This window comes from Lontra canadensis, unplaced genomic scaffold (assembly GCF_010015895.1).
Source record: "Lontra canadensis isolate GAN:19392208 unplaced genomic scaffold, GSC_riverotter_1.0 scaffold161, whole genome shotgun sequence".
Lineage (NCBI taxonomy): Eukaryota > Metazoa > Chordata > Mammalia > Carnivora > Mustelidae > Lontra > Lontra canadensis.
In genome coordinates this window covers 1,830,848-1,844,427 of record NW_022631155.1, presented here as the reverse complement: position 1 = coordinate 1,844,427, position 13,580 = coordinate 1,830,848, and the positions used below count along the sequence as shown (strand labels likewise).

The 13,580-nt window shown below is 47.1% G+C and overlaps 1 protein-coding gene across 5 annotated transcripts in view; it reads left to right on the top strand.

The window, feature by feature from the left end:
* The window catches only part of MTM1 (myotubularin 1), a 90,183-nt gene that overhangs the window by 73,326 nt on the left and 3,277 nt on the right, over positions 1-13,580 (top strand). For all 5 annotated transcript variants that reach the window (XM_032845292.1, XM_032845291.1, XM_032845290.1 and 2 more), the window contains 4 exons: positions 3,224-3,430; positions 4,523-4,615; positions 5,130-5,243; positions 8,898-9,074. In XM_032845292.1, coding sequence (XP_032701183.1) covers positions 3,224-3,430; positions 4,523-4,615; positions 5,130-5,243; positions 8,898-9,074 — 591 coding nt within the window. The remainder of the gene's footprint in view (positions 1-3,223; positions 3,431-4,522; positions 4,616-5,129; positions 5,244-8,897; positions 9,075-13,580) is intronic.

Sequence of the window (13,580 nt, the reverse complement as noted above, 5' to 3'; positions counted from 1 at the left end):
AAAGATCGGGTGGGAATCAGTGGTGGGGGGCACATTTGGGCTGTGCTCCTGGAAGCTCCAGAGGGAGCATCTGTCCTTGCCTCTTCGTGTTCCGGGTGGCTGCTGGCATTCCCTGGCTATGGCCAAGTCACTTCGTTCTCTGCTCCTGTGGTCCCATTGCCTTCTCTCTGTGAAATCTCCCTCAGCTCCTTCTTATCAGGATACATGGGATGTAATTTAGGGCCCTCGTGCACGATCCAGGATAATCTCTCCGTCTGGAAGTCATTATCTTGATAACATCTGCGAAGTCTGTGTTACCATGCCAGGCGCTATTCACAGATTTCTGGGGGCCAGGACCGGGGCATCTTTGTCTGACCCACTATTCGGCCTCGCACACTGTTTTTGCAGCCCCAGAGCTGCCGCTAGACACGTGGCATGGCAACCACGAACCTGCATTCAGGCAAAATGGGCCCACGACTCTGTGCAAAACAGGGCAAGCTTCACAGGCGAGGAGACCACCCCCATTCTAGTCCGCCCCTGGAGCCCCAGCAGGGTAGAATGTCTCTGTGGTTTCTGGAGCATACGGTTTCTTTCTGTCCTTTTCAACGCTCTTGCCCTGTACCCCTTCCCATTTGGAAGTGACCTGTCACTGTTTGTTTCTGAGAAGGCAGCTAGACGGCAGCCAGCGTTCACTGAACCTGTCCTCCATGTCGTCACTTCGTGGGGATTCTTTCGTTCGGGCCAAGACAGGCTGTGCTGGGGATACCATTCCTCCTCCCGCTTCAGAGAGAAAGGAACCACGGTTCTGGGACTGGCTCAGTGTGTGACATGTCAAAAGCGGCGGAAGGAGGTTTCAAACCCAGGCCTCGGGCCACTGAGCCAGCGCGCCACACACTGCCTCCCCATCAGCCGCTAGGCCATCTGATTGCACAACAGTTGCCAGTGATGGTTTTGAAAATCTGATTTCACTTCATGAGATAACTAGCAACCTTCCTGTCGAGAAGCAGTGGTGGGAATTCATACTTTTGGGGAAAACATCTAATATTTTGAAAGATCACAGGCTGAGGCTGCCTCCCTTTCTCATGGTGAGGGGAGTGTCTGGGGTGAAGCTGCCTTTAGGCGCAGCCAGCAGCCCTTCCGTCAGCAGTGCCTCAGATTAAATTTGTAAACAGGATTTTGAGGAGATGCTTAAAACACTTGAAGAACTAAAGCCGCTCTAGTCAGTTAAAAGCAATGACTTCTGTATGAATAATTGAGGTCCCCTCACCTGTCCTTCTCGGCACTACTCTGTCCACTTATCTGCAGTTCTGTTTATATCAAAATAATGCAAGTGCGTATCTTCAGAGGCTCAGTGGGTGGGATATGGGACTGGTGATGGCAGGGTTATGAGTTCAAGCCCCACACTGTGCATAGAGCTGACTTAAAAAAATAAGTAAATCCGGTTAAAAAAATAACAAAAAGTATGTGTCTTTAAAGTTTTCTCTACCAGATCATTCACTTAGTCTGACTTTGCCTTGAGTCCATGAAAACGACTGTAATACATGACCGTCGCAGAGCTGTTAGGACTTGGGGAGCTCCAGAAATGGCGTCACAGATGTGAATGGCTGACAAGCACATGAAAAGATGCAGCCCTTGTACACTGACGGTGGCGATGAGAGATGGTCCAACCACTTTTGAAAATGGCTTAGCAGTTTGCTAAAAAGTTAAATAAACATCCATTTACTGTGTGATCCAACCATTTCACTCTTCAGTATTTACCCAAGTGAAATGAAAACTTAAGTCCCTACAAATCTGTGCGTGCTAGAGTTCGCAGCAACATCATGCATAGTGACCAAATGCAAGAAACAACCAGGTGTCCATCAGCTAGGGAGTGAATAAATAAAATATGATCTGTCCGTACAACAGCATATGCCTTGACCGTAAAAAGAAGGAAGTACTGACGCAGGCTACGACATGGATGGTCCTTAAGAACATGACGCTAAGTGACAGAAGCCAGACATAAAAGCCCACCTATTACGTGATTCCATTTAGATGACAGTTGTGGTAAATGCAGAACTGTAGAGACAGGAAGCAAATCAGTGGCTGCGGGGGGCTGAGGGCGGGAGCAGGGCTTGACCGCAGGTGGCACAGGAGACTTTCTGGGGGCGATGGAAGCGCTCTACAGCTGGTTTGCGATGATGGCTACGCAGCTGTGTACGTGTGTGCCGTCTTATCACACTGCACACTCGTGGTGGATGAACTCTGTGCTTCGTACAGGATAACTCTGTAAATACCCAAGTCACCCAAAAATGACATCCTAGCAATAACTCCTGGTGTACACAAATTTCGTAGTATTTCTGAGTCTCAAATGTTTACAAGAAGGCTGTCACTTTATCTTGATGTAAGTATTCCACTTACAAGCCACAGAATAGTTCATATTTTGTCAATTTAAAGGCTAAAGTGGGGATTCCCATTGTATCAGGCCTTTAAGGTCTAGACTAGACCTGTTGGGCCGGTGATTTTTTAAAAAAAAATGATCACTGCTATAGGTTGAATTGAAACCTCCCCCCGCCTAAAAAATTCCATGTATTCAAACCCTGACCGCCCCCCTCCCCGGTACCTCAGAGTGTGTGACCTTTTTAGAACTAGGTTCTTTGGAGGTGCGATGAGTGCAGATGAGGTCATACTGAAGTAGGATGGGCCCCTGCTTTGGTAAGACTGGTGTCCTTATGCAAGGGGCGGATTTGCACACGGAGACACAGACACAGGGAGAACAGCACGTGAAGACTGGAGTCTTGCTGCCACGAGCCAAGGAAGTCTACCAGAAGTGATGAGAAGGCCTGGAACAGGTCTTTCCCTAGAGCCTTCAGAGGGAGCCGGGCCCTGCCCACACTTTGGTGTAGGCCTTCCAGCCAGACAATATACTCCTGTGGTTTAAGCCCCAGGCTGTGGTCATTGGCAACCACAGCCCTCATATGCTAATGTACTCACAGGCACAAAAATGAGTTTGAAATGCAGTTTAGATTTGTGTGCATTGAGTTGGTTGTTGTTTTTTTTTTTATGACCTAGTCTCATTGGAATGCCATTGCCCCAGAGCAAGAGCAGCGGGCCGAGAGCCCCTGCTGTTCCATTTGCAGAAGTTTTTCTGGTCTAGACAATAGCAGTTTTTGAAAACATGACCTTTTCTGGGGTTAAAAATGATTATTTCAAGTTTTAGCCATATCTTACAGCTGCCTACTAATCGCATGTTCTTCTTCTTCGCCAGCTCGTCTTGACGGGAGCCATTCAGGTAGCAGACAAAGTTTCCTCGGGGAAGAGCTCGGTGCTCGTGCACTGCAGCGACGGGTGGGACAGGACCGCGCAGCTGACGTCCCTGGCCATGCTGATGCTGGACAGCTTCTATCGGAGCATAGAGGGCTTTGAAATACTGGTACAGAAAGAATGGATAAGTTTTGGACATAAATTTGCATCTGTAAGTGAACAGTCAAGCCGACGTGTTCCATGTCCATGTTTGAGATTGAGAGACTGGTTGTTAAGCCATATGTTTGCTTTCGAAAAGAAAATCTGAGGAGTCAAATGAAAAGTATGTGCGATTCCTCGGGGGTCGTGAAAGCTGTTCCAGGAGACCGCTTTCTCCGTCTGCCCTATTTACAGTTTGACTTGAAAATCAGACCAGGAGCCTGCGTAGAAGTGTTGAAATTGAGACTGTGTGACCATTCTTTCTCAGCTACAATTATAGCCATTAGAGCCAAATACCTTTTACAGAGCTGCTAGACTCTTTCAAGGCTTTATTATTGTTACTGTCATTATTATTCTGTGACGCAGAATTTGAAAATTGAGAGAACCTATTAAAATTCATATTTCCAGGTCTGAAAAAGCCTTTAAAAAAAAAGAAAAGAAGATTTATTTAGTTATCTGAGAGAGTGAGAACACACGCAAGTACGAGCAGGGGGAGGGGCAGAGGGGGAGAGAGGCCTCCAGCAGACTCCCTGCTAAGCGAGGAGCCCGGTGCAGGGCCTGATCTCACCACCCTGAGATCACGCCCAGAGCCGAAGTCCAGAGTCAGACACGCTTAACTGACTGGGCTTCCCGGGTGCCCCTGAAGAAGCCTTTTTAACAAGCTCCCTCAGATGATCATCCACGCTTCCGAAGGAATGTGAAGAACATTCTCAAGTAGAAAGAATCATTGTTAATAAAAATAAATGGTGAGGCTTTTGTCTTGTTCTTAGAAGAGAAAGAACTTCACTTACTAATGACCACACCGTTTTGGACGTGGTCTTGAGGCTTCGGCCGTGAGGGTTGGCCCCTCAGCACTGCTAACTTAACGGCAGGCTGAGCTGATGGCATTGGGATAGTATAGAGGTTTATGCTTGATTTCCAGTATTTCTAAACCTTTGCACATTTCTATATTGCCAAGGAAAAACATACACCATTTACTCTCTGAGAAACTTGGCATTTGGAAAGCAGATTGATGAGTGGTATTGTCACACTTTGTGGGTTATATATGCTTTCTCAGTTTTGTACCCGTAACTGAAAACAAATCATCTCCATCCATTCATTTCAGAGAATAGGCCATGGTGATAAAAACCACGCCGACGCTGACCGGTCTCCTATTTTCCTCCAGTTTATTGACTGTGTATGGCAGATGTCGAAACAGGTAAGGGATGTGTACGGGATAAAATTACATTGGACTTGACGTTTAAGTATTTTGATCTAACGTCCGGGATTTGCCTCACAGTACGCAGGGCAGAGATAGAGATGAAATGAGTCTGGCCCTACGTGAGTCATTGCTGAAGCCGGGTGGTGGGTACATGGGGTTTGCGGTTTTATTCTCGCTGCTATTTATGCCTGGGATTTTCCATAATGGTTTAAAAATTCAGTATTTAACTGCGTCCTCTCTCCTAACGGAATCCCAACTCGTCTTTTCCGTTGCCTCGGGACCAGCCCATGCACATAGGACCCCAGCAGTGCTGGAACTACCCAGTGTACCTTGTACGCTCAGGAAAACCCGGAACATCAGCTTCTTTTCCTTTGATCCCTTTCCTTGACCCTCCTTCGAACTCCTCGGTCCTGTGCCGATCACTGAGCAGTGAGCTCTAGGGCGTATGCAGATGGCAGCCCCTGCCAGTCCCAAGTTTTCATGCTTTGTGGGCGTGTTTGTTTTTGTCTAGTTCCCTACAGCTTTTGAATTCAATGAACGATTTTTGATTACAATTCTGGATCATCTGTATAGTTGCCGGTTTGGGACTTTCTTATACAACTGTGAATCTGCGCGAGAAAAACAGGTGAGTGGAAATGCTCATCCTTTTAGTTAACTGTGTCTCGTCTTCCATGAAATAGAAAAAAAAATTTTTTTTTGATAGCTTGGTTTGTGGGAAACACAGAGGGTTTATTGAGTGTCTGGCATTTTCTGTGGGGGAGGGGGTTAAACTTTGACTTTGAGAGTAGGAATGACTTTAAAGGTATGTAAGGTCCCCCTCCCAAAACACCGTAAAAACAGTCAGGAAAGGGCATTGTTTTAAAGGTATAAACCTACAAGAACAGGGAAGATGAGAAAGGAGACATAGGCACCAAATTTGGGGACTCTGACAGAGGTTTCTTCTCGAGAGAGCACAAGAGTGGATTGGGGACCTGCGTTTCATCAGGGGGTGAGGTGAATGGCAGTGAACCCCAGCTGGCAGTTCCCCAGAAGCTAAGCAGAGAGTTGTCCTGTGGCCCGGCAAGTCCACTCCCGGGCACATACCCAAGGGCAATGATAACAGGAGTTGAAACGAAAGCACACAGATGTTCAAAGAGCTAAAAGGTGGCAACAACCCCGGGTCCATCCGCTGATGACAGGATGAACAGAACGCAACCTAGCCACACGCTGGCCTAGCAAAAGGAAGGAAGTTGTGCCCCAGGCTACAGTGTAGACAAACCTTGAAAACACGCTCATGAGGGGAGCCAGATGCAAAAGCTCACAGATGGCATGATTCCATTGCTAGGAAATGTCCAGAATAACAAGGCCATCGGGGCAGAAAGCAGATGAGTGTTTGGGGGGGCCTGACGGGAGGGGAGAAAGCGGAATGCGTGCTCAGCGGGTTTGAGTATTCCATTCGGGGTGCTGAAGATCTCTCCGAACTGGAGAGGGGGGTTGGTGACGCAAATGAATTGTAGACTTCAAAGTGGTGAATTTTACAGTACGTGAACCCCGCCTCGATTAAAAAAAAAAAAATCATCTCTGGGGAAACGGACTAGCCCAAGAGAGGAAGAACCGAAAGATACCAGCACCTGCGGTTCCCCACAGTGCGGCTCACGGCGCTGAGCCTCGTGGTCCCAGGGCTTCCAGTCGGCTCTTCAGTAATAGCGCGTAGCCCGGAGGGAGAGAAGCCACTTGGACAGAATGGTTACCAGGTAGGGAGGGGAGAGATGTAGACAGGCAGCTAGCATCAGATATCCCCAGAAAGATAAGTAAATGTTGGTACCGTGATGTAATAACAGGATATTGTTTGGAAAGACTATGTAGAGATCAGAAAATAACTTGAAAACAGGTTAAAAATCCAGAAGAAGAGTTGAAAGGTGAAGTGGAAATCTAGAGGCGGAGGTAGAAGATGGAAAGAAGGTCAGCACACTAGAAGACCAGTCCTAGGGTCCAATATCCAGATAATAGGGCTTCCAGAAAGAGAAAACAGGGAGACCCGAGAGCAGGAGGTTGCCGAAATAATTTGAGAATATTTCCCAGGATTGAAGTATCTAAGTTTCCACACTGAACGGCCTGCCCCGTGCCCAAGCATGGCAGACCAAAACAGGCCCAAGCTAAGGCCCGTCTTTGTGAGGTTTCAAAACACCAGGGGCAAAGAAAAGATCCTTCAAGCTTCCAGACAGAAAAGGAATGGGCCATTTGCAAAGAAACAGATCAAGAAGGCAAAATCCTTCAGTGGCGGTATTGGAAGCCAGAAGTCAGTAGAGCACTGCCTTCGGAATTTTAATGGAAGATGGTTTCAACCTAGAATTCTCTAGCCACTGAACTGTCAACCAGCTGTTTAGGCAGACCGAAGATATTCTCAGACATGCATGGCACCAAGAGTTCCCTCCTACACCAAACCATTTCTCCTGGAGTGCTGGAAGAGTTCCCTCCCACACCAAACCATTTCTCTGGAAGCTCTTGGAGTGTTGGCTCCATGCAAACAAGAAAGAAGACTGTGGAACTCAGGAAGCCGGAGCTGCAGCTCGGAGAGAGGCAACAGGGGATGCTTGGGGTGAATCAGAGAAGCCATCGTAGGTGTGTGGCTGGCTTTCCCCTGAGGAGGAAACAGGGAGCGCCTGAGGTGCTGAGTGTCTTGACAGAAGTTTGAGATGTTGGAGGAAGAGTTCGGTGTTAAATTCACAATAAATGCCAAGAACAGATAATAAGATACGCAGAATAGATGGTTAGATGGAGGGAAGATGACAAAATTCGTGCAGGAGAAGAAGTCACAGAAAGGGACTGCAGGGCCTGCCTGAGAGTAGTATTTGCTTTGTCACAGGGATCTGGACACTAAATGTCAGCCTCCTGAAAGCCGTGCTTCCTGCTGGGAGTACAGGGCAGGACAGAGAGCGTGAGTGCCAAGAGCCGCACGGTCCCCCGGCTGGCAGGGAAAGCATATTATTTAGAGATATGGAGGTTAAATACCAGATAGTCAAAGCAATCATCTTAAAAATATCAAACACAGTTGCTTGTGGGGAGCTGAGAGATAGCTGAGGTTTTTTTTTCTTTTTTTATCCATAACAAACCTGTGCAGGCTATGTGACTTTTTAAATTATGTGCACACAGGGGCGCTTGGTGCCTCAGTTGTTAAGTGCCTGCCTTCGGCTCAGGTCAGGATCCCAGGGTCCTGGGCTCGAGCCCCGAGTTGGGCTCTCTGCTTAGCGGGAACCTGCTTCTCCCTCTCCCACTTCCCTGGCTTGTGTTCCCTCTCTCGTGTCTCTCTCTGTCAAATAAATAAAATCTCTTAAAAATTATTAAACTCTGTGCATGTATAAAACTAAAAGCAAACATGCAAATGGACACAGCCCAGTATAGCTTGGGGCACCGGAAAGGTACCAGTGAATGAAGTTTGAGGTGGATTCCAAGGAAGACAAATTTATGCTGCCATATTTCTTGTTCACATTAATGAAATGTGTATGTTAAAGACATTTCTTCAGTCACTTATTTCAAGCCATTCTTTTTTAGCGCCCAGTGTTAGCTCTTTGGTCCTTGCTTATTGAAGTCATTACTGGGAAGAGTCTCAAAGTCCACCTTTGGTAATTTTAACAATCACACCTTTTCTTTCCCAAGCTTTGGGGTTTTTTTTTTCTAGTTTATGCTCAAAATCGGTAAAGATCTCTAAAAAACAGTGAAAAGGTGGATCTCTGCAGGAGATCATGGACACCAAGTGAGAAAGTAACGATTCAGTGAAGTCAGTTATCCAGGTGTTGTCACATATCTGCACGTTAGCGTGATAGCCAGCGAACATCTGGACACTTGGTTAAAAACAACTTCCTCTCTGGGTCCCTACTGTCAAGCAGGCACAGGTTAAGATTTTACAGTTCTAACATCTACAGAAATGAAGAAAGCCGACAGGATCGTATGATCGCTTTTCTCTCTGCTGAATTACAAAGAGCATACTGCCCATCTGTTCCCAGATGTTTTACCTAGCCAAGAAGAGTCGTCTTAGCTCAGTGAATTACATTTAATGAGACAGCGTCCTGCATCTCTGTCTTCTGGCAGAAACAGTGGCTCTCCAGCTAGGCCATTATCTCTGCAAATATCAGTCAGTGGCTGCCGAACACTCACAGGCCCATGAGGCTTCTTGAGCTATTCTGGGGCTAACGTAAATGTTTGATTCGAATTGAGGCTCAAGTGTAGTGCCACGGGCTGAAAGATGGTTTGTGTACTTGTGTGTTTTGACTTCAGCTTCCTGCTTTCTCTCTCTCCGTAGAAAGTTACAGAACGAACGGTATCTTTGTGGTCGCTGATCAACAGTAATAAGGACAAGTACAAAAATCCCTTCTATACTAAAGAGATCAATCGAGTTTTATATCCAGTCGCCAGTATGCGCCACTTGGAGCTTTGGGTGAATTACTACATTAGATGGAACCCCAGAATCAAGCAACAAGTAAGTGAAGGGAGGTCGTTAAAAGGCAGTGCTATTAATAGAGTCTGACTTTGGATTTAGATAATGTTACTCAGTAGTGCTTTTGTTTTAATATCGTGAGAGGGGAAATGAACTAAAAAAAAATCACACTCGCTTTCAAATGCAACTTTAATTAAAAATTGTTTTTAATTACTAAGCCACTTATTTTGATTGGTGTTAAACTTCAATTCTTAATTTTTTTTTTTTTACTAAAATATAAACTGGAATCTCTGGGAAAGTTTTGGGTTTTGTTTGCCAAGGATTTGCTTCAATTAGTGGACACTGTTACACATAAGACAGTTCTTTCCAGTGAGTGGACTCAGAGGAAACAAAGCAGTTTCTTCTGTCTGCTTCATGTGTCTGTACTGGGTCTGCTGACATCAGAGTGCACTTCACTGAGGACCTTTGCTTCTGAAATAAAGATAATTGATCTGTCAGCAGGTAGTACATTTGGTTGGCCATTCAGCAACCGAAAAGGGAAATAATGATTTTTGCAGCGAAAAAGTCCATATCTTGTGAAGGACACACTCGGGCTTTCCACTCTCCCAATTCCACTCCATCCGGAAGCGGACGGGAAGCACAGCCTGTGTGTGTAAGGGCTCAGAAGGGCCTCCGGTCTGTGACTTGTTTGAAGCGCTATAAATATTCTGTATTTGCAGCTGCTCCTTTGTGTGGTTTGGATGGCGGGCTACCTGTTCGCGCGGGCCAGTCTTGCAAAAGCGCCAGCTTTAATCCTGCTAGAAATTGCGGGGCAACGGTAGGTCCCGGGTGCCGCGCTCTGTCTCTTAGACTGCTGATCCCACTGGGGCAGCTGGCCGCACGCCAGGCTGTGCCCTCTCTCCCCACTGGGGACTGCCTGCTTCAAGCCGGCACTCTCGTTTCAGGGTCTCTGCTGCTCCCGTGAAAAGCTTCTGCCATTCAGGAATGGTGGAAATGTGTAATCTCTCGGAAAGTGACAGATTTCAGGGTTTGAGAGCGCTCGCTTGTTTAGTTGGGGATTTGAGAAGCACAGTGAGGGAATTTATGTAGCAGTCATTCTAGCCTTTGGAATATCAAGTAAAGAGGAAACGGGCATTTTGCCAGGGTTCTAACTGCTGTTACAGGGGGCATGTTCCTTTTCTAATTAAAAAAAAATACATATATATTGGGGCACCTGGGTGGCTCAGTGGGTTAAGCCTCTGCCTTCCGCTCAGGTCATGATCTCAGGGTCCTGGGATCGAGCCCTGCATCAGGCTCTGTGCTCAGCAGGGAGCCTGCTTCCCCTCTCTCTGCCTGCCTCTCTGCCTACTTGTGATCTCTCTGTGTCAAATAAATAAATAAATAAAATCTTTCAAAAAATACACATATGTTATATAGATGTGCAGTGTCTCCTATAAATTGATCCTTTTCTGTATTTATTGTGACTTTTTTTAAACATTAGTAATTAGAAAGTATCACTAATTTCTGTACAGATTCTCTAATCTCCCCTCACCCGTTTGTGTTGGAGAAATTCTTAAAATTCAAGGAATTTAGAGCAATTCGCTTCTGAACATATAAAGGTAATAATTGTGTGACAAGTAGGAAAAAAATCATTAGAATAACTTACTACAGTGTATCTACCCCTTTATTTTTGTAGAGCTTAGCAAAATGGAACTGGGCCAGATAGGAACACACATTTCTTGATAGAGGTTTCTATTTTGAGACAGTAATTGGTCTGTATTATGATCTGTGAAATTTACTCAAAAAGGAAAGTAACTTATCCTTTCCATATAGATTTTCGGAATGTGGAGGGTACTACACGTATCTTTGTATTCTCAGGGCTGTGGTGGGGTGGGAGGGTGGACACAGAGATTAAGAAGAGGTCATCTCTGGCCCCAGGAGCTCCCAGGTTGACGGGGGTGCCTGGAACATGAGCCAATGTCATAATGGAAGTGTGAATTAAATGCATTACATTTCCTTAAAGATCTCCCGTAGAACATTATTTTGTACAGAAATAGATTTAAATCGGATCACGTAGGACTTTTTAAATTATAAAATGTAAACCTCAAGGAATATACTTAACCACTTAAAAGTTCAATTGTTGTTCAGTTGTGTGGCCCGCTTGGTATACAGACAGTTACCGGGTGCCTGTCGTATATATACAAACAGTACTGAAAGCAGCAAAAGCAGATACAGCCCATCCGTCTCACGAGCTCTGGCCTAGAAGAAGGAAGGGTTCGTGTGCGTTTTAAAAGGAAGAACCACCAGCCGTTGCTGCGACATAAAAACTCAGTGGAGTTGACGGAAAGAGCAACGCTTACCTTTGAAGAGCTATCGCAAAGCCCACCTGGTGCATGTATTGAGACGAGGGAGTTGCTCATCCCGGAAGCGGAAGTATGGCGCGAGTCCTATTAAGAGCCTGAACGAGGCCTGGGGCCGCCAGGGAGCCTCCTCTCGGACTCCCGCGGCTGTTGAGCAGGCTCACGCTGCCGCGCTCCTGTCTTTGCACCGCGATCGCCAAAGGGTGAGAACAGGGGCAGTCGGATAGAAACAGGCTGACCCATGTGGCGCTTAAGTCATTTCTGAGGGGAGCCCCAAAAGGAATGTGACCCTAAAAACCGCCCAAAGGCCAGGATACTTCCATCACTAGCTGTAGTGTGCTGTGCGGAGCACACGCCGGGCTCCACGTTCGGTTCCAGGGAGGGGCCGGGCTGTGCCTTTGTATCCACTTGACTTTCGACTTCATTTCTTGTAATTTTGTGTTTTGGACTCTTTCCTCGTATCCTCTCAGTGGTTTGTGTTTGTCTGTAGGCTAATGGCTTCCGGGTATTTTGTACCCATCAGCAGACTGAATTCTCTTTATTTGGAATCATTCCTCAGTCTACTCTCTTGAGATTCCTAATTATACAGCCTTGTCATCTACAAAAATGGTTTTTACCTCTGATTCCTTTTTCTTGTCTAATTGTCCTTGCTGGCATAGTAACAAACTGATTCTGGTAGTCATCCGAAAAAAACGGAATTTTAAAAATAGCCAGGACAGCTTTGGAGGAGAATATTGAGGAAGAACTTGCCCTGCTCTTTGCAGAGGTCGAGCCTGGAAGCAGACGGCCAGGCGGGGAGCCCCGGTAGGTGATGCAGAGGGCAGAGGATGGACCGTCCTTGCACAGCAGATCAAAGTGGACGTGTCTAAAATGGATCCCCTGGTCCCCAGAACCTATTCCTGCTGCCATCTTTCCCATTTCGGCTCGTGGCCACTCCATCCTAGTCGCTCTGGCCAGAAACCAGGGAGCCCTCCTCGACTCCCTTCTCTCTTGCACCCGCTTATGTGGTCTGTCAGCGAAGCCCGCTGGACTTGGCCTTCAAAACCCATATGACCCCAGACCCTCCGTAACAGTCCTCTCGCTGCTGGCCTGGTGCGGGCCGCGCGGTGCTGCCTAGACTTCTAGCTGGACTCCCGAATTCCACCTTCCTTCCCTCCAGTCTGTTCTCAACATGGTAGCCAGAGCGGTCCTTGCAAATAAAGCCCATCCCAGATCCCACCGCCCCTCCACACTCAAAACTGTCCCGGGAGCTGCTTACCTCACCCAACACCAAAGTCCTGGTCCCTGCTGTAGTTTCCATGGCCTGATGCAGCGTCCCACCAGCCCTGCCCCTCTTACCTGTGCTACTTCCTTTCCAGAGTGTTCCTCCCCCTTGAACAGCCCCTGTCACTCAGACTTGTGGTATTCTTCATTTGTCTGTCTCCCTCTGCTGGAAGGAAAATGCCATAAAAATGGGGATTTGGGCCTCTTCGTTCAGCGAGGGGTCCCAAGTGCCCAGAACAGCGGCTGCCTGCAGCGGAATGCACAGAGAAAAATGGACGAAAGACAGTAGCAGTTGTGCACAGTACCTGCTGGGTGTCAACGCACTCTACCAAGCACCCCTGCTCTTTTGGAAAAAAAATTTAATTTATTTGAGAGCACGAGAGAGAGTGCACATGCAGGGAGAGCAGAGGGAGAAGCAGACTCCCCACTGAGCAAGGAGCCCGCTGCGATGCGGGGCTCCATCCCAGGACCCCAGGATCATGACCTGAGCCAAAGGCAGGCACTTAACTGACTGAGCCACCCAGGCGCCCCCAAGCATTCCTGTTCTAATGCCACGTGTGCCTTTCTGAAAAACTTCACTTTCTGCAGTCACAGTAAAGGAATAGGGCTTACAGGAAGAATAGGATTAGGAGCAAGGAGGAGACCTCTTCCAGCCTGTGGACATTTGTAACTAGAGCTCTGATGGACACACCGGTGTGGGCCCCTGGCTGGCTCAGTCGGTAGAGCATGCAACTCTTGGTCTCAGGGTTGTGAGTTCAAGCCCCGCTCTGGATGTAGAGGTAACTTAAAAATAAAATCTTTAAAAAAAGAAAGAAAAGAAAAAGAAACCCCAATGCCCCTAGAAATGCGTGGCATTTTTACCTGGCCTCTGTCAACCACTCCTTGGCAGACGCTGGGTTGGGCTGGTGTCCCCCCAAAAGACATGTCCACTCTGAACCTGGGAATG